Source organism: Alosa pseudoharengus, unplaced genomic scaffold (genome assembly GCF_046254945.1).
Source record: "Alosa pseudoharengus isolate Yale_2024_CS ecotype anadromous, Long Island Sound unplaced genomic scaffold, YU_APseudo_1.1 YU_APseudo_1.1_scf_13, whole genome shotgun sequence".
Lineage (NCBI taxonomy): Eukaryota > Metazoa > Chordata > Actinopteri > Clupeiformes > Clupeidae > Alosa > Alosa pseudoharengus.
Window position 1 is genome coordinate 254,767 of NW_027468598.1, and position 18,956 is coordinate 273,722.

At 40.1% G+C, this 18,956-nt stretch overlaps 1 protein-coding gene across 1 annotated transcript in view; it reads right to left on the reverse strand.

Annotated features, from left to right (window-relative positions):
* Nucleotides 1-2,869: 2,869 nt before the first annotated feature.
* zc3h4 (zinc finger CCCH-type containing 4) overlaps nucleotides 2,870-18,956 on the reverse strand; it is a 130,379-nt gene continuing 114,292 nt past the window's right edge. The window contains exons 12-14 of the mRNA XM_076281798.1: nucleotides 16,117-16,430; nucleotides 9,684-9,947; nucleotides 2,870-5,608 (exon numbers count right to left, since the gene is read on the reverse strand). Of these exons, the coding sequence (XP_076137913.1) occupies nucleotides 4,032-5,608; nucleotides 9,684-9,947; nucleotides 16,117-16,430 (2,155 nt within the window). The 3' untranslated portion in view covers nucleotides 2,870-4,031. The remainder of the gene's footprint in view (nucleotides 5,609-9,683; nucleotides 9,948-16,116; nucleotides 16,431-18,956) is intronic.

Here is an 18,956-nt window from a genome sequence, read left to right on the forward strand (position 1 = left end):
GAAAAATATCTAAGGTTAGATGCTTTTTAACTCAAGCAGACTCTGAAAAGCTGGTTCATGCTTTTATATCTAATCAATTAGACTATTGTAACACACTTTTTGCTGGACTGACTCAGACCTACGTAAACAAATTCCAGCTTATCCAAAATGCCGCAGCCAGAGTACTAACCAGAACACAAAGACATCATCACATCACTCTAGTATTAAAATCACTACATTGGCACCCAAAGCAATAAATTGATTTTAAATACTTCTGATTATTTTTTAAATCATTGATGGGTGTTAGCTTCCTCCTACATTTCTGACATGCTCATTACACCAGTCAGATCCCTAATATCCTCATGTAAAGGGCTCCTTGCAATACCCAGAATTAATTCAAATTCAGCATATGCCCACCCTTTGGAATTCCCTGCCTCCTGAACTAAGGACTGCTCTAAGGAGCGATGTCATATGTTTTTAGGCCAAATCATTTTTTGCCACTTACAGCAAACATCACCTCACCATCCGCTAGCTGCCTGTATCCTGAATACACTGTAAAAAAAACACGATCTCTCTCTGTGGACAACCCAGGCTCCAAAAACTTGGGCAAACCTTGCCCATAAAAACATAACAAACCCTTCACGCAAATCACCGACGAGATGCGCGTTTAGAAGAGTTTCAGTTGCATGGGAGGGAGGGGGAGGAAGTAGCGAGCTAGCTTTCTGTTTTGTTTGAACATCAACAGAAGTGACATTACCAAGCATTGCTTAGAACGCCTTTAAAATAAGACTAAAAAAACATATTTAGTTTTATTAGGCTTTTAAGGCTATTTAAGGCGAGACACTACAGGTGAATAGGGTCAAATTTTTAACAAGCAGATATCACTATGAAACTTCCCCAGTTGATTACTTACATTAATATGAGAAAAAAATGTATTACAAGTTTACTGTAATTTAATGTGTACATATGCAAATTAGGCATTATCTAATTAAATATGCGCTAATTTGCATACATTTTAAGGCACGAATCCTGAGCATTGGATACAGCCAAAATTATGTTTTCATTGTGTTCAGATATTAGATGGGGAAACATTTACAGAGGGATTTATGAATATCTACTTTTGTTATCCTGTAAATCAGAAAATTATGTCACTAGACCTAAAAAATCGATTTTTTTCCATGTTTTTAGGCATAAAATGTCATGTAAGTCAGGCTAGGAATAATATATCAACAAACCCCTCTGTAGAAATCTTCGACATATAGTTAGGCATAAGTCTAGAAAGTTTGGTGTATGTACGTGCTTCTGAAGTGGAGTTTTTGAGCTCAGAGTGTGAGAGGAAACTAATTTTGAGAAAACAGCCTTGAAAGACAGCCAATGAGATTCCGTTCTCAGCCTAGACTCGCCTTTGAACTTTCGCGATTGGTTGCTGATACAAAGGAAGTGTCCATATATGGATCACATAGCGTGATACAGGGAAAACAGAGCTTTCCAACGGTAGTACACATGATATGTTTTGGACCCAGGTCGCGGGAGTGCATGCAAGGTTAGAATGCTAACTTTTGCTGAATTTAGGAGAAATATACAGGCACGAGTAGACACAATATAATGAAATAAACACCTAAATGTGTAAATCGGACTTTTTTGTTGTAGTAGTGTGATAGAATACATGTTAAGGTAACATACTAGCTCAAAATCTCGAAATTGACCAATGCATGAAAAAACTATGTTTTCACCTGCCGTGTTTCGCCTTAAAGGCACCCTAAACTTAGCCGATGCCTAACCCTAGCACCTTCCAGGCAGCGCTGCCTTGAAGACAACATTGGGGGCTTAAAACACCAATAAACTTTTCCAACATGGTGACCCAAAACATACAGCTAGAAGAAGCCAAGAATGGCTAGGGAAAAAAACGTGGAATATTCTTAAGTGGCCTTAGATACCTGATCTGAATCCTATCAAACATCAAAAAGATGAAACATGCAGTCTGAAGAAGGTACCCTACAAACTCAGACCTCTGGAGCAGTTTGCTCAGGAAGAGTGGGCCAAACTACCTGTTGACAGATCAGCTGTCAGAAGTCTCATTGGGAACTACAGAAAACTGTTGGCAGTGATTGATCGATGCCAATTAAATAGTCAGTTTCAAAGTTTTTCTGGAAGGGCACTAACAAAATGGCCAAACTGTATGTGTAAGATTCCCAAAATGTAACTCATTGAGTGCCAAAAACGTAATATTACGTTTTTCCTTCGCATGCGTTGAGTGCCAAAAACGTAATATTACGTTTTTAGCTTTTTTTTTAAATTACGAAACTAGACACTCTAACACACCTTATATGTGATTTTGGAACTCTGTGATGAATGGAAATGAAATATATGACGATCGTGAAACTCATGAAAACGCACAATCTGGACATTTTATCATAACTCGGTTGCCGCTTTGGGTTGAATCAGTGACGCATGCACGTCAGGTCAAAACCAGGCCATTTTCGTGGGTCTATCACAAGGTGGCAGTCTCGCTAGGTCTCGCTGATCACTTCCCGGAAAGTTTACACAAGTAAGTAACAGGCAACACTTCATATTTCATGAAAGACGTTATATCTCCATTTCTAGAAAAAAAACAGCGATTTTAATGAAAACTAGCCACTGTTTAGCTTGGGATTTCTCAGGAACAGAGGCGTGTAGAAATACACGGTTTGCACCCACCGAGAGCTTAAAGTCTCACCTTTTAATCGAGCTATTGTATGTGTTCATAGCTATAACACAGAATATGCTGTGGCTGTACAAAAATCATCAACAATGGTCTAGATTGCTGGCACTCTAGGACAAAGCTCCCGAAAACAGCCTGGCATTCAATGAGTTAAGATTTCCACATTTTAAAACAAGAGCTGAGATCAACTTACCCTCTAAGCCTTTATTAATGTACATTACTGTGCATATTTTATTGCCTTTAACACTTTATCTACAGTGAAGCATTACAAAAAGGTAGCCTCTTCTCAAATATGGACACTATTTAATATACAAAAGTTCTTCTTCAAACATCAGAATACAGAAAACCAATAAACTCTGATGTTCTTGAACAGTCACCAGCTATTCAAGAAGAGAATGAGTAGGGTAGTTTCCTTTTTAAAATAAATGAAAATATGTCTATTTTTTCTTGCTCTCTTGATGATGCACAACCAGTGCATTCTATCAATGCCCTTACAAAATACAGTTGGGGAAACATATGTACAATTTCGATAAAATTGCTTTGTTGGTGATATCTCAAAAGAAAGAAATGTGTAAGTATAAAAAATATAAATTAAAATGATCATATTTCATGACAAACACAGCAGCTCAATAACAGATTTTTAGAATGGCAAACAGGAGTCAAAACTTACAGGATAGACCCCTTCTGGGCACTGGACCACAACAAAAACACACTGACAAAACCACAAATTACAACAACTAGGCGTAGAGTTAATACAGTGCAGGTACAGATAGGTTAAAACATTTTAAAGCTGAGAGGTTGCTCAAGGCAACAAAGAGAGGACACCTGGGCAGTCAAGTTTACAGATTATTTAGACCAGCATAACTATTGTATTCCTATTTATTGTCATAGTTGGATGAAGTGGCAGTGTACAACTTTGTTATTGTTTATCTTGCTGCTCAAATGTAAATTGACAGTGAGACCCAAATCAATAGCTGAATGCAAACAAAACTGCTACAAGAAAGTAAGCATCGGAAAAGTCTTGATGTAAGGGGCTGTGTCATTTACAGATCAAGAAGGCTCGGGGAAACATTCAAAAAAGATGAGACACTCAAACGTCTCTTATGCAACGAAGATATAGCCTAGGTTACCCTGGTTCTCTGCTGGTGCTGACTGTTTAGAGCATGGCTCTAGTAAAATAAATCGATTTGAACCTGATTTGGTTATTTTAGAAATGCTAACTTTGCCACTTTTCAGCATCCAAAAAAAAAAAATATTTTAACAGTTTGACAAGGAGGGTTGTGGCCCTGTTTCCCTAGCAATGTCAGCAAGCTGAGAATGCAGACCAGGCTGCTGTTTTAAACTCAAAGTGTCATTGGCAAAAAGGGGACGCTGTAGGGTCGAAACCTTTGAATACATCTTTGAGAGAAGCAGCATCCTGCTCTGAAGTGTCTAGTTGTGCTGGACTGTTGCCACCAAAGGGGCTGCCTGAGCCAGGTTTGTTGACCTGCTTAACCATTTGGAAGAGAGATGTGGACACAGGTAAGTTATGGACACCAGACAGCTGCTGCTCAAGCCCAGTAGCTGTACTCACAGGAGTGGACCCTCCTGAATTGGGGGAGGGTGAGGGCTTGGGTCGTGGACGGTTATAACTGTTGTAACGGTCAGTGGTTGGCTCATTAGCACCCCTTTCATTTTCAGGATGATCCAGGGCAGACTTGCGCACAAAGAGAGGCTCTTTGGGTTTGGCCTTGACTACCATATCAGGAGCAATAGGTTTGGATTCAGTTGAGATTGCAGAATTTGCCACCTGCCCTGAACTCTCTAAACTATCCGCAGTTCTGGGGTCATATAAACTGATACTGCTAAGCACATTGCTGCTGGTGCCAGTAACTCCTGCACCACCCCTGCCCACCCCACCTGCAGACAGAAGCCGTGGATCATATGGTGCAATAGGGGGGGCTGAGGGAGTGGGTGGGCTAGGGCTAGAAGAGTGAGAGGTTTGAGATCCAGTCGATTCTGAAGGAGATTTCAAGGCAGATTTCTGGTGCTGTAGCCTGGGATCTGCTTGGACCTTGCGGGCCATACGTGGGTCCATTGGTTTTTCAGGTTGTATGGGGTGAGCAGATGCAGTTCCTGTTTGAGCCGTGGAGACAACAGCAGCAGGACTATTCTGAGAAGGACCAGAAGAAGAATTAACAGTCTTGAGAATGCGAGACAACAACTCAAAGTCTGGAAGGGAGGAAGAAGACTGGTTGTCTTCTATGGGAGCAGGAGGAGCAGGAGGAGCAGGAAGAGCAGGTGCAGCTGTGTGAAGCTGCTGCTGAGCACGTGAGATTCGGGGATCCAGGGTAACCACAGGAGGGATGCCAGGAGGGAGCGGAAGAAAGTCCTGCTTGGGGAAGGGCACAGGAATGAGGTCCTCAGGGTTCCATAACACAGCCTTGGCGAAATTAGGGATGTGAAAGCTTAGGTCTTTTTTGATGTGGCTAAACTGCTGCAACTGAGAACGTGGGTCACGCAGGGTCATGCCCATGAGAGGGTCTAGAGGAATGGGGACAGGTTTGTCCCGCAGAATCCTCTCCCCCTCCTCCTCCTCAGCTTGTGGTGTTACAGGGCCAGGTGGCTTGTATACAAGAACTGTGTCAGATTTGTGACATGGCACAGTGCTGCGTGCCAGGCGCGGGTCAACAGGAGCAGAAGAGGAGGAAGATAGCAAGGCACTTGGATTTGGATCAGAGGCTTGCGCTGACTCTGTGCTTCGGGACAGGCGTGGGTCACGAGCTAGCCGTGGGTCAGCTGGACGAGCTGCTTTGGACAGCCGTGGGTCAAAGGGAGGACACTCAGGTTTGCTGCAGCTCTGGGTCTGTTGTCGCAGTGTTTTGATTATTGAAGAAACACTGCTGCCTCCATCCTCATCTTCACTGGAGTACCAATTTGCAGAGTCACCTGAAAGCACCAAATAATTAAGTAAATAAAAATAATAGACTCAATGGACAGCAACTATGGTTATGCATTAAACACAGCGACAAAAACAACCCTTTTATGATTTTTTGCTCACAAGTGGTACAGATTGGACAAGTTTCAAAACCATTTGAAATCAGATTGAATCTCTGCCTATATTTGTTTTACTTAGACAACCCCATGTGACTGGATTGTAACTTTATGGATATTTCCTACTTGATGAAACTGGCCCCCAATTAGATGTCACAATTTTTCAAAAACAATTTTAACTTCTTCATTGGTCACTATAAATTGCTTTTCATTTGATTTTCAAAGAATACAACATTCACAGATATTTTAAGTAATAGTTTACAGTTAAATAGATGAAACGTATGTTATGCCACATATCTATAACTGCAAAAGAGAAAACACAATGAAGTAACACAGTTAAAGTCAGTATGGTCCTCTGGGGAAAAATGTTGCCCATCCCAGAAGTACACCTACTACTACATGGCCCGGTCAGAAAAAGAGAATTTTTGCATGCCACTTCACAACATGTACTTCCATCCAGGATGGCATTCATTTTTCATCAGCAAGGGCAACAGGAAAAGTCAAGCCATTGCTTAATGTATACTCTAGCACATTTCAAAGACTTTCAATGGGTTTAACGTTCACTCTGTGTTAACCAACTTATTTGTGAAAATGATTCCTCATGCTCCCTGAACCACTTTACCGTTGGAAAGCACTGTTTTTCCTGCATGACGTTGTGCAATCCAAATATGGACACTTCCTTTGTATCCGCAACCAATGTGTGTGTTCAAGACATATGCAAATGAGCTATACACTAATCGAATATGCCCAAAATACACCCAAAAGTAACTTTTTTGTATTACTTGCTTTTTAAAATGAATTTGAATATGCACATGAGCTTGAGCTTTACACTTATTGAATATGTCCTAATATGCATAGGCAGAAACCAGGCTTGTTCAAAATTCCAGAATTGAATTGAAACTGACTCTTAAATTCCAATTCAATTCTTTAATTTCACTTGCATTTCAATTGAGGTAGCAAACAGGAAGCAGAATTGCAATTCGAATTGTGCACAACCCTGGCAGAAACACCATTCATTGTGATTCATTATGATAAATATATCGGCCCAATCTTCATCCAATCATCCTGCTGCTTTAAGACTGGCCTCCAACCTGAAAACTCTAACCTGATAACCCCCGCCGGTATAGTCTTGAACACACACCTCCCCACCACGACAAAGTAGCAACAAAAGGGGAGGGTTTTTTTTGGTTGTTTAAAAAAAAATGTAATGTTTTTTTTTTTTAAATCCAGCCTGGATCCTCAACCCCTTCTCTGTGGCTCTGGCACCCCCTATATCAGTTCCTGGTTTGTTCTTTGCTTAGTTCTCCCCCTCTGGGTCATATTCATCTGATAAATCAGGCAACTGTGAGTTTGTACAGCTAGTACCACGACAGTCTCCGCAAATGTCAGTGCAAGGGAGTCCATGTTTTTTGCATGTGCATCTCTTTGTGCTGCAGTCTTTCTTGCAACTACAGCGGACTGCATCTAATATTTCTGGTGGTGCCGCAGGCTGACCGGTCATTATTGGCATAAATCTCTCATCCAAAACATGCCACCCCCAGTCTTTTGGGTCCATACGTTCACTTCCACCTTTCCACTCCATCATTTGGTAAAAGACCCGAAGACTATGGAACTTTGCAGCTGTTGACGTTGGAGGGAGAGATTGAGGTTTCACTGGAGATGAGTTCTGAGTTACCAACATCGTCTTTATCGCAGGAAAAAAATAGCGAGCAGCCTGATAACCAAATTAAATGCTCTGCGGGCCGGATGAAAGTGCTTGGCGGGCCGCATCTGGCCCGCAGTTAGCCCACCTGGACTAGCCTGACGCATAATTTCTTCACTTAGATTTTTGGGGGGGTCTTTGAATTCTAGTGTTAATTTCGTCAGACGAGACGAGAGGAAATATGTTCGTCAACAACTTTTTTTTTCATGACTAAGACGAGACGATGACGAGACGGCACTAATGTCCTGAAACACTGACTAAGACTATCTTAAGATGCATTATTGTTGACGAAAAAAGACGAGACTAAAATGTTTTGCATTAAATAAAAACTAAGATAAAATCTCTTCATTTTCGTCTAAAAAATGAGAAGACAGAATATCTAGCTGTTACGTTTTCAAAATATTCCGAATGAGTTCATACGCAACAGCTTTCCTGTAGGCTAGTCTACGTGCTGTTGCTGCAACCCTGTGGCTGCAACACGAAACTACATGAAACAAGAACACCGGAGATTTCTGCCAGAGTTAAGCTAACTACCTAAGCTTTATGACACAATGCTACATACCCAGAAGTTGAAGCTTCTCTCATACAAATTAACATCCCCCAGAATTTCCATACGAAAATGTTTAGCATGTAATGTCAACTATTTGACTAGTTATATTGATGATGCAAAGTTTGCTAGCAAGTAAGCTAATATGGAAAGTTCGCTAGCAAGTTAACTATGGCTAAGATGGAGAGTTTGTTTGGGGAATGTGTTGCCTTTGGGCGCATATCGCCATCTAGCGTGGCGGAGTAAAACATTAATACTTAAGTCTACGACAGTGTTTCTCAAACTTTTTCAGACGAAGGATCACTTAACTAACCCTAGCTAAAAAAAAATAAAGATTAGACCTACTTCAACAGTATATTAGTCTACACAATAGGCCTACTCACTGAACCACCTTGCTTATTGTCTTTGCACTTTGCTTATTGTGTCAGAGGATTCATATGATTTAAACTGGCATATCTTACATAGACAGTGTTGCAGAACTGTTTGGATTTACATACAAGTTGGTTCAATATTGCAAACAACTCATCTATATTATATTTTACCACGTCTGCTCGTGGACCACTTGGGATAGCTTGCGGACCACCACACTTTGAGAAACACTGGTCTACGAATATCATGACAGTGGTCCAGTCAAATCTTTTACTGTCTATGGTCAAATCCCAGCCGAGCTATAACTGTAGCTTGACTTACCTGTGCATATAAACATACATACAAAAAATCAGAGTAATTATAACAGACGAGTAGCCCTGTGGACACACAATATTGTTGGAAAATTGAGATGTGTGAAACACTATTTGACTCAAATGGTAATCAGAAATAATTTGTTATAAAAAAAGACTAAAATGTTTTGACTAAAACTGACTAAGACTAAGATACCTTCAGTTTTCATTTGACTAAAACTAGACTAAAACGACGAGACTTTTAGACTAAATTAAAAATAAGTGACAAAATTAACACTATTGAATTCAGCCCTCTGTGTGTTCATCTTCACTGGGCTGTCTACTGACATTATTGATTATAACTGACTATGACATTATAACTTTTTTCTATCATGTGACAAAATCCTGAGGCAGTAACCAAATCCATAAATGTGACAACACTCCAGGTTTTATTATTAGCCTACCTTGGAGATATTAGGCTATGTTTTTGGTGCGGTTTTGTTAGTGTATCTATCTGTATGGACGAGGCCAATTAAGCGGCAGATATCCCGAGTCGAGTCTACCATGAAAAAAAAAAGCCAAAGATGTATAGCCTCACAAACAACTCTCAACCTACTCTCCATTTCACCCATACAATGCCCAACAATCATTGGCTAATTGGAAGAGCCCACTACAATAGGGACACACATTTGACCTCAAATTTTATGGGTGGGATCATTTTTGGCTGGCAACCAGGCCACTTTAAAACATGCCCCATAATCAAATCTAAATGGTGTTACTAGACTAAAATTCTGACAACTTGAATCTGGTTCCTGGGAAACTTTACATGCAACATAAAAACAAAAAATATTTGCACCATCAAAAACCATCAATCTTAAGCTTTTACTTTAAGGTGAATTTGTTTCTTTATGTTGTTTTTAATATTAGGCTGCATTAGAATTCTAACACTAGTCTGCTATAACCAAGGTATCCAAGCATTATTTTTACTGACAGGCATGATTTGACATATATTGTTGTCTGTACTGAAATTCTAATATGAGATAAGACTGTATTCTGGCAGACCTTCTATGTCTTTCTGAGCTCCAACTTCTGCCAACCTCCTGGCCTTTTCCTCATCCTCCTGTTGCTTCTGATGGATCCTCATAAACAACACACGTTGAGCCGGTGGAAGGAAGTCAGGTACTGTCAGGCTGGATATCTGGCTGTCTGCAGATCCATTGGAGGAAGAGTCACCACTGCCAGTGGTACTCTGAGTCCTAGAGGCTTGATCAAGTATTCCTTCTCCAGCACATTCTTCAATTTTTCTAAAGCCAGGGTATTCTTTACCTGTCAGTACAACAGATTATATTCACCACAGTTTACTCATCATCACACAAAAACTGTTCTTTCCCAACACAAGGTATACAAGTATTACAGTCTTTACAGTTCCTTTGGTGCACTTCTCAAATCATCATTAACGTTAGCACATCATTAAAGGGACACCAGGCAAGCCTGATGCTTTTTCTCTACGAAACTCCCCCTCACTCGGTCTGAAGCTCTTTTCCTTTTCTTTGCATCTTCTGTCAAGGGTCTGTCAAGGGTCTTTTTTCGCTGCTTCTTCGCCGGTTCTGCCATTATACACACATTTGCAACAATCGCTAGCGTTTCGTTAGCCTGCCTCTGTGCTGTGGATGCAGGATATAAACTGATCCTGCTTCGGTCGGCGGGTACGATACACTGAACAAGCGGGATATTCTTCCTACAGGCAGTAGGGGCGGGCGATAGAGTCTTCATTCGCCCTGTAATGAGTCATTTAACCATATACCGACTTAAGAAGATGAGTAATTAACACGAAAACGTTGCCTGGTGTCCCTTTAAAGATGCTCTAAGTGATGTAACTAAGCTACAAAATAACAAATAAACAGAATACCCCTAGAGTCAGTGAGGGCAGGGGCAGAGGTTGACTCACAGGCAGACCACAGAGCTTTGGACTTGGTTTTGACTACCAGAAAGGGGAAGAAAACTGATACGGTCAATTTGGTGGATAGTCATTTTGAGGGAAAACTAACTCTTCTGCCTTCCCGTCTACGGAGATCAAGCCTTGCAATTTTATCCCCCTAGATCTGAAGAATCCCAAATTGTTTTACACAGGGTATATACAGAAATTCTTAAGTTGAATTTAATACCTTTTAATACCTTTTTTAATACCTTCACAATATTGTTTAATACCAACACGACTTCGAGCTGCAACTAGCGGCAACCTTTCGAAATTCAGTGTTGGGGGTGCCTAATTATAAAGTAACAGATTGCTGTCATTTTTGTTACTTAACTTTCTGAGTAAGAAAGTGTAGCAATGCTTACAGTGTAGCAATGCTTGATTCAAATCAAGTATCTTATTACAGTTACTGGATACTTTGTTCCTTTTTTGCTTCAATAAAAACACTGGCCTATACACAATTATTTGTTATTTAATCCTAACCCAAGATAAAAAAGTTATTTCATTGTTATGTGTAGGAAGAGCACACACCACTTCTCCAGCACTACACTCTTTCTTTCACTATCATTCTCTCTCAATCAAGACAAAATGACAAATAAAAATAAGAAAAGGTATACTGGACTTTCTTCTAAAAAGGCCCGCGACCATACGCAGTACACACACAGACACCCTTGCTGTCTCATATAATTTGCCAGTCAAGGTATCACATTCAAAAATAGGCGGTCACATTTTACAAAAATACTAATTATTAATTGGGTGCTGCTGGAGAATGTGGGCCCCATGTGATAAAATACTTTTGGGCCTGCATGCTCCCTGTGACGAAAATTTTGAAAAATAACCCCTTAAATAGTGACTTCTGGGGAATTTTGTGGAAACTAATTGACAAATTGACTTAAAATATATAATATTATATTGATAGCATATTACTATAAAGCCTATACAAACCTACACAGGTTCTTATATTCAACTAATTTTAAGCAAGTCTATTGGGACTTTGATCTCATCACATACTACATCAAGGGAGTAACCCTATAGCTCCTGAGCAAGCTTTGAATAATGTAAAGGTAACACCTGTTAAACTAACCTTAACATGACATTTACTGAGGGTAGAAAATGTTAAATCTTATAGCCTAAACCTTATCTTATAGCCTAAACAAAGCAACACTGTCAGGCCTATATTTAACCTCTATTCTGTAGTCAAGGCAGGGGTAGCTCATTGCAAATAACCCCTTATAACATGTGCATATGTTTACATGTTATATTCTTGTTTTTTCGCCTTTCATTTAATTATATATTTGTTTGAATGAAAAGGCCTTCTGCCTTTATGGGGACTTTTAATTTGAAAATGGGTTATTGTGATACTGTATGTAGGCTAGGCCTAGTTTAGGCTATGTCTGCTGCTCTTACAGCCTGTGTGCTGTGTCATTGAAAACGCGATGGCGCAAATGATTACTTTTTTGGATGACAATGACAGCTGGTAGCGAAGACTTACTGATAGCTTCAATGACGCATATCTATGTGGAGACAGTAGCCCTACGTGGCCGATGAGCCAGGCAGTCGACTCTTCCACCTCTGATTACGTCCGCCCATTCTTGTTTGCTGGCTAGTAGACTCCAGAGCGGTAGAAAAACGGCTCTGGTAGACTCCATATGTGACCTGACGGCATTCACTCCCATCCAGGGGCATTTATTGTCTTTTTACAGACGTGGTAATAAGCCTCTTGGCTGTTGCCAACTAGCCTAAGCCAGTCTTTAAATCTCGAGTCCTCTAACCAAATGTCCGAAAAAATAAAATTTCCCATGACATCGTCAATGGTAGCGAACTTTTGGCAACAAGTTTAGGCAGTAAGCCAGCCGTATATCCAGTTTGAGCAGAGTTTGAGGGGGCGCTAAAAGTTTTTACCGCGAATGCACACTGACATATCACTCAGGTCCTACTCGCACATATAAATAATATAATATAAATAAATTCACGCGAATTTTAGGAGATAGGTCTGCACTTAACACAAATGGAAAACATCATAGTTAGTGGTTCGAAAATTTAATACCCTAATCAGATGACGTTTATTACTTTTTAATACTTTTAAATGGCCTTAAATTTGGCTAATTTCATTTACTACCTTTTAATACTTTTTACAACCGCGCGGACACCCTGTTACAGCAATTGTGCAATAGCCTACTACTTGTATGAACTTGTGTAATGTCATTGCCTTGACAGTTGACATGGATCTTTGTCATGTGGATTTGGTAACAAAACGGCAAAGATAATCTCCAAAATGTATAAGTAAGTATAAGTATAAGTATGTATACTCTTTTGATCCCGTGAGGGAAATTTGGTCTCTGCATTTAATCCCAATCTGTGAATTAGTGAAACACACTCAGCACACAGTGAACACTCAGTGAGGTGAAGCACACAGTAATCCCGGCGCAGTGAGCTGCCTGCAACAACAGCGGCACTCGGGGAGCAGTGAGGGGTTGTGCCTTGCTCAAGGGAACTTCAGCCGTGCCTAATGGTCGGGGTTCGAACCGGCAACCCTCCAGTTACAAGTCCGAAGCGCTAACCAGTAGGCCACGGCTGCCCCACAATGTACCAAGGGTGCTAGTGGCATTCACAACAGTTGATCTGATCTAGAGGACTATCTGCAACAGATACATACAACCAGAAGATTTTGTGCTACCTGCAAACATTCCTCTATTTGAAAAGGCCCTGATGAGGTGGAAAGAGGTGCGAGAGGTTGTGCATTACACAAGGGTTGCATCCTCTCCTGGCCAAAGTGGGATACCTTATCAGGTCTATAAAGGAGCGGCTGATCTTCTGAAATGTCTGTGGATGGTGATTTGTATGGAAAAAAGGAACAAGGCTGTAGCGCCGGGCAGATAGTATCTTAATTACAAAGGAGAAGATCACAGCAGCTATAAGCAAGTTTTGATCTATAAGTCTCCTTAACCCTTAGAACCCTAAGCTGTTTTTAGGGCATTTTCACTACCTTTATTCATAAGGATTTATTCCGGTCATTGTACGTGCCACACACACATATTATATATAGTTTTTTTCAGCAGAGTCTAGGCTATCCAGATCCAGTCATTTCAGATCATTTCATGTATTAGTAGTAGCATTGATTTTATTTTGATTTTTAAAGAATTAAAACATAAAAAGCATATTATAAAAATTCTTATATTTCGACATGTATCTCACCACAGCTAGGGATGTAACGGTATGACCAAGTGACCAAAATTATCACGGTTTTCAGTATTATCGCGGTATTTTTAAAAGTCAGAAAGCACTAATAGGCCTACACAAGCTGAAATAGTTTCAAAAAGTGTGACAGCATTTACTATACAAAATATAGGCAAAACCTTATCAAAAGTGCAACATTTAACCAGGGACGCTGGAACTAATTTTCACCTGGGATAATAGAGGGGGTGCTGAGGGAGGGTAAAAAAATTGTTACGGAGTAGATGTGATTCCTTTATTCTGGTGCAGGCCTACATCCTGACTGCACAAACAAACCAGGCTGAGCTGAGCATTCTTAATTCATAGCATAATGTTACCGTGGCTTTTTCCTTGGTCATGTTTAATTGGCTTTGTGCCACAGTTAAATCCATCAATTAGACAGAATCAAAAGGGTACCAGTTTTGTTTCATTGTACCAGGCCTACTGTATGTCAAAAGCAGGCTCGGATGAAGCTGGGAAGGATTAAACACACGGTTTTCACACAGTGGTAATCGCCCGTGATAATCATGATATTTGAAATGAAAAAGGTAATTGTTATCGTCAACATTTTTATCGCGGTTTACCATTATACCGGTAATCGTTACATCCCTAACCACAGCAAGCTCATAGCTCTACATGCATTTCATGTGTGTGTAGGACAGACTGTTCTGAAACAGACAATATAATTGCCATGTTGGAGGGATACTCTGGGGCTGAGCAATTTACAGAAATATATGGTGTGTGATTTACGGAAATAAATGCCATTTTTTCTTTAGCGATGAAAAATGACCTTTCTGCGCTCCATATCTGTGACACAAACTGATCTGACCTGACTTGACCCAAGGTTGCGTGTAAGCCTGCCTGCCTATGGTGTATGCACTCACAATGATTCTCAACTTTTTACTGCATTGTCATGAACAAAGTAAAGGCAAAAAAGGTGTTTCTTTGTTGAACAAATTGGGATGCAATGTGAGCCTTGAATTGGATGCCATGCAGGAATTTGCTAGGATCTCAAAACCGGATTATGAACATGCTTTGCCATAGAGAAACACAGGATAGCGTTGGATTATAAACATGCTTTGCCACAAAAACAGACAAAAACGTGGGGTAAGTCCAGCAATATGAAGTTATTATTTTGCTGTCACTTCGTTTGTTTTTTAACCCAGAAGGATGTACTTGGTATCAAATGATAGCTCTGAGTCTCCTCTTTCATCTGACATGCGTGGCATATCTATCCGATCACGGGTCCGCGAGTAATTCAAACGAGAGTAATGGGTGTGCAGTGTTGGTTTGTGTACATGACGTTATTATTTTGCAGTCACTTCGTCTGTTTATATAAGCCAGAAGGATCGATATACATGGTACCAATGGATAGCCCTGTGTCTCCTCTTTCATCTGATATGCTTGCCATATCTATGCGATCACGGGTTCACGAGAGTAATGGGTGCGCAGGTGAACGCAGAGAAGTATAGACTGTAAATATGATGCAATTTGATTTAATTTCATGATTTTTTAAAATTTGAATACTTGATCGTACAGACAAGTGTGTAGTCTCTTTGGAAAGCCCCACTTCTGCTCTGTCATGCAATAAAGGTTCATCTCGCTGTGATGAACAGATCCGTAGCAATGTAACAGAGAAGAAAGGGTGTGTTTTTTTTGACACACTTTGCGTCAATCGGGTTCTAAGGGTTAATGTTCAAGGAAAATTTATCTTTAGCGTGGTGGTCAGGAGAGCTCAACACATCAAAGACCAAAGAGCTGATCCTGGACTTTAGGAGGAAGCGGCAGATGGACCCACCGCCACCCCTCATAGAAGGGACTAGTGTCGAGAGGGTCCACACCTTCAAATTCCACTCCATCCGACATCTTTTGTCTTGTGTGTTAATGTCTTGTATGTGGAGCGCTTTGGGTTGCACTCTGTGCATACAAAAATGCGCTACAAAAATAAAGGTGGCTTGACATAAGCGGTGTCTCTAGCGTAACAATGACAATGGATGAACTGGAATCACAGTACAGCAGGTCTTTCCAAAAAAGTGTAATAGAACTGGCAAAATTATTCTTTACAGATTATGAGAACTGGTTCAGCACTTATAATGACATAAGTAATTGATTGTACTGTACATAAGCAATTGCATGGATGTATGGAAGGACTTGTTCATTCGAAGCATTGATAAATTGCTGTTGGGCACAAGTAACTAGATGATTCTGATCTGAAAAATGCACCAAAGTGACTAAGGAAAACTTTAAGATAGATCATGGCCACAACACTTCTAACAACACTAACATGTATGTATAATAAAAAAGTACCATTGTCTCCACTTTCCATTCCCAGTTGTTGATGAAAGAAACCATCATAGAAATTGCCTCCAGTAGGTGCAGGCATTTGATGAGTCATCCCCTGATGAGGTGATCCCTCCCCAGGTCCAAAACTGGATATCACAGATGGCACTCCTTGGTTGGGATTACCTCCTGAGGACATGTCCACAGGGCCAGGTGGGATCATTCCACTTGGATTTGGCCCTATATGTCCAGTTGGTGGAGGAGCTGAGAATCGAGGTAGTGGACCTACCTGGGTTACACCCGAAGGGCCAGAGGGGACACCTGCGCTAGGGCCTTGACCCCTGAAACAAACGAAAAATCAAAACATGATTATGGTCATTTATTTAGCAGATGTCTTTAATCTAGGGGTGTGAGATATCAACAATCATGGTAACATAGAAGGTATGCAACTTTATTCTGTCAAAAAATGCTCAGATGTTATCTTGTAATTAGGTTTGGGAATAAAACGGTCCATTTATGCAGATATCAAGCGCCTTCTAATGGTTTTCTAGCATCGACACGAATAATTAATTGCCTTGCAGCCAGTGACTACTCACACAGGCTGCAGTTTCTACCAGAATCTCCTACTCATGTTGTGCTCCAGAGCGTTTACTGGAGATGGATCCATGGAGCCCATACACATTGTGTTGTACATGTTTGGGCCAGAATCGGAGGGGGGATCAGACACTAAGGAAGAACCAATCCCTCAAAGATTGGAATAAAATGTTTCTGAGTGTCAATTATTGTTATTTTGTATATTTTCTCTACTGTCATAATCGTAGCACTTCAGCTTAAACACAATGTTATCTTAACCTTACCCCTTTAGAGCTCACTAACAGTATAACTTTATTATAATCTATCATCCATAAAAATTTACAAATTATTATGCTGTCCAAGAACCTGGACTAGAGGTCCTGCCCGCTCCCGCAATATTCTGTCCCGCTCCTGCATTAATGTGTCATTTTTAGTCCCGCTCCCGCCCGCATCTGTAACATGATGTCCCACTCCCGCCCGCATGCAGGAGGGATAGCCTATTCAGTTTTTCTTTCTGTCTCACAAAAGGAGCACACACACCTGATAAAGACTCCTGATGTCAGTTTCTTGGTTCTGAATAACAACTGAAGTAGGCCTAGTCTCGTGCCCTCTTCCTCTGTCATGCGTTCAATTTTGAGTTTTGACAATGAGCAGGAACAAATTGAACCCACGTAGGCTAAACAATATAGGCTATAGGCCTGCTATCCGTCAGTTATGCTTAAACCCCGTTTTTTAATGCTGCCTAACAGAACATTCAGCTCAACTATAGTTATGAACACTACTTTAATCATTTCCATAGTTAATTTTACGCACATAATCAAAAATGAGGTTGTAATAAACTAGGTGCCATCTTGAACTTCAGTAGCAATTTGTTCAGCTGTGTGTGCTCCGACTGTGTGCTTTGGTTTTAGGCAAGTAAAACTGATGACAACCATGCCCCTGCTCTGACAATAGCCTAATAAGAGTAAACATAAGGAGACACATTTACGAGTAGGCCAGGCTCACACCTCTGCTGTTGATCTTGGAATTTAATTTTGTTTCAGGAAATTAGAATAAGGATTTAATGTGAGTAAGAAAGGATGGCGTGTTAGCAGTTTATTTGTCACGGCACATCACCCTCACAGCCAGGTAGCACTGCTATGCATTACTTTCTAAAATAACTCAACAGATCTGGATAAAAGTGAATTTTTATCACACAAGAAATGTCCAAAGAGTTTACTAACCACCACTCCTCCCTCAGCTGGTCTTTCAACTCTAACCTGACATGAATTCCTAGAGAACCATCAGTCGACAATGAGTATATTCTCAACCACTACTGCTGATATAGTCTGTTACTGCTGATATAGTCTGTTACTAAGGCAACTTAATTACAGTGCATGAAAATGCACTGTACTGTTCTTCCTAGGCAACTTCTTATTACAGTGCATGAAAATGCACTGTACTGTTCTTCCTAGGCAACAACTTCTTATTATTATTATTCCGCTTACCACTTTTTCCGTACGCTATTTCTCTTGAACAGTTTAACTTAGAAACTTCATTCAAACTTTGTAACGTAGGTATTCAAACGGACGAAGCTGCTATGTCTTTTCAACTTTGAAACTTTTATACTTTTTAAACTATTAAAGAAAAACTTTTTAAAAATCCCCATAGACTTAACATTGCCTATTATGACATCATAATACGGCCATTAAGCAATTAGAATCCTATGGCAGGTGTTCAGGCCACCTGCAGCCTCAGGCTTTAAGCATACAATCTGGGTCAATTAAGACTACACATCCTATTCAACTGTTTCCTCTGCCCAAAACTGTTTCAAAATAAAAGTCCTCACTACAATAATCCACTGTTAAACAATGTAACCCATTAAACTACTGAACTTTTTACATTCAACTTTTAAACGGTCTACTTTTAAACTATCATTAAACTATCTATCTATTAAACTAGCTGTCTATCAACAACTTTTAAACTATCTACATTCAACTTTTAAACTTTTAAACTATATATATTCAACTTTTAAACAGTCTACTTTTAAACCATTATTAAACTATCTATTAAACTAGCTGTCTATCAACAACTTTTAACTTGTCATCAACTATGTCAACACTTGTCATCAACTATGACTCCTACCCACTGTAGCTAGTTAGTGTGGTTAACATAGCATGTTAACATTGCTAACATTGTTAGCATTTTTAGCAAAACTGCTAAAAATGATTAGCTAGGTTAGGTAAGTCACGTGGTTAATATAGTTAGCATGTTAACATTGTTAGCATGCTAATTAGCATAGTTAACATAACAAC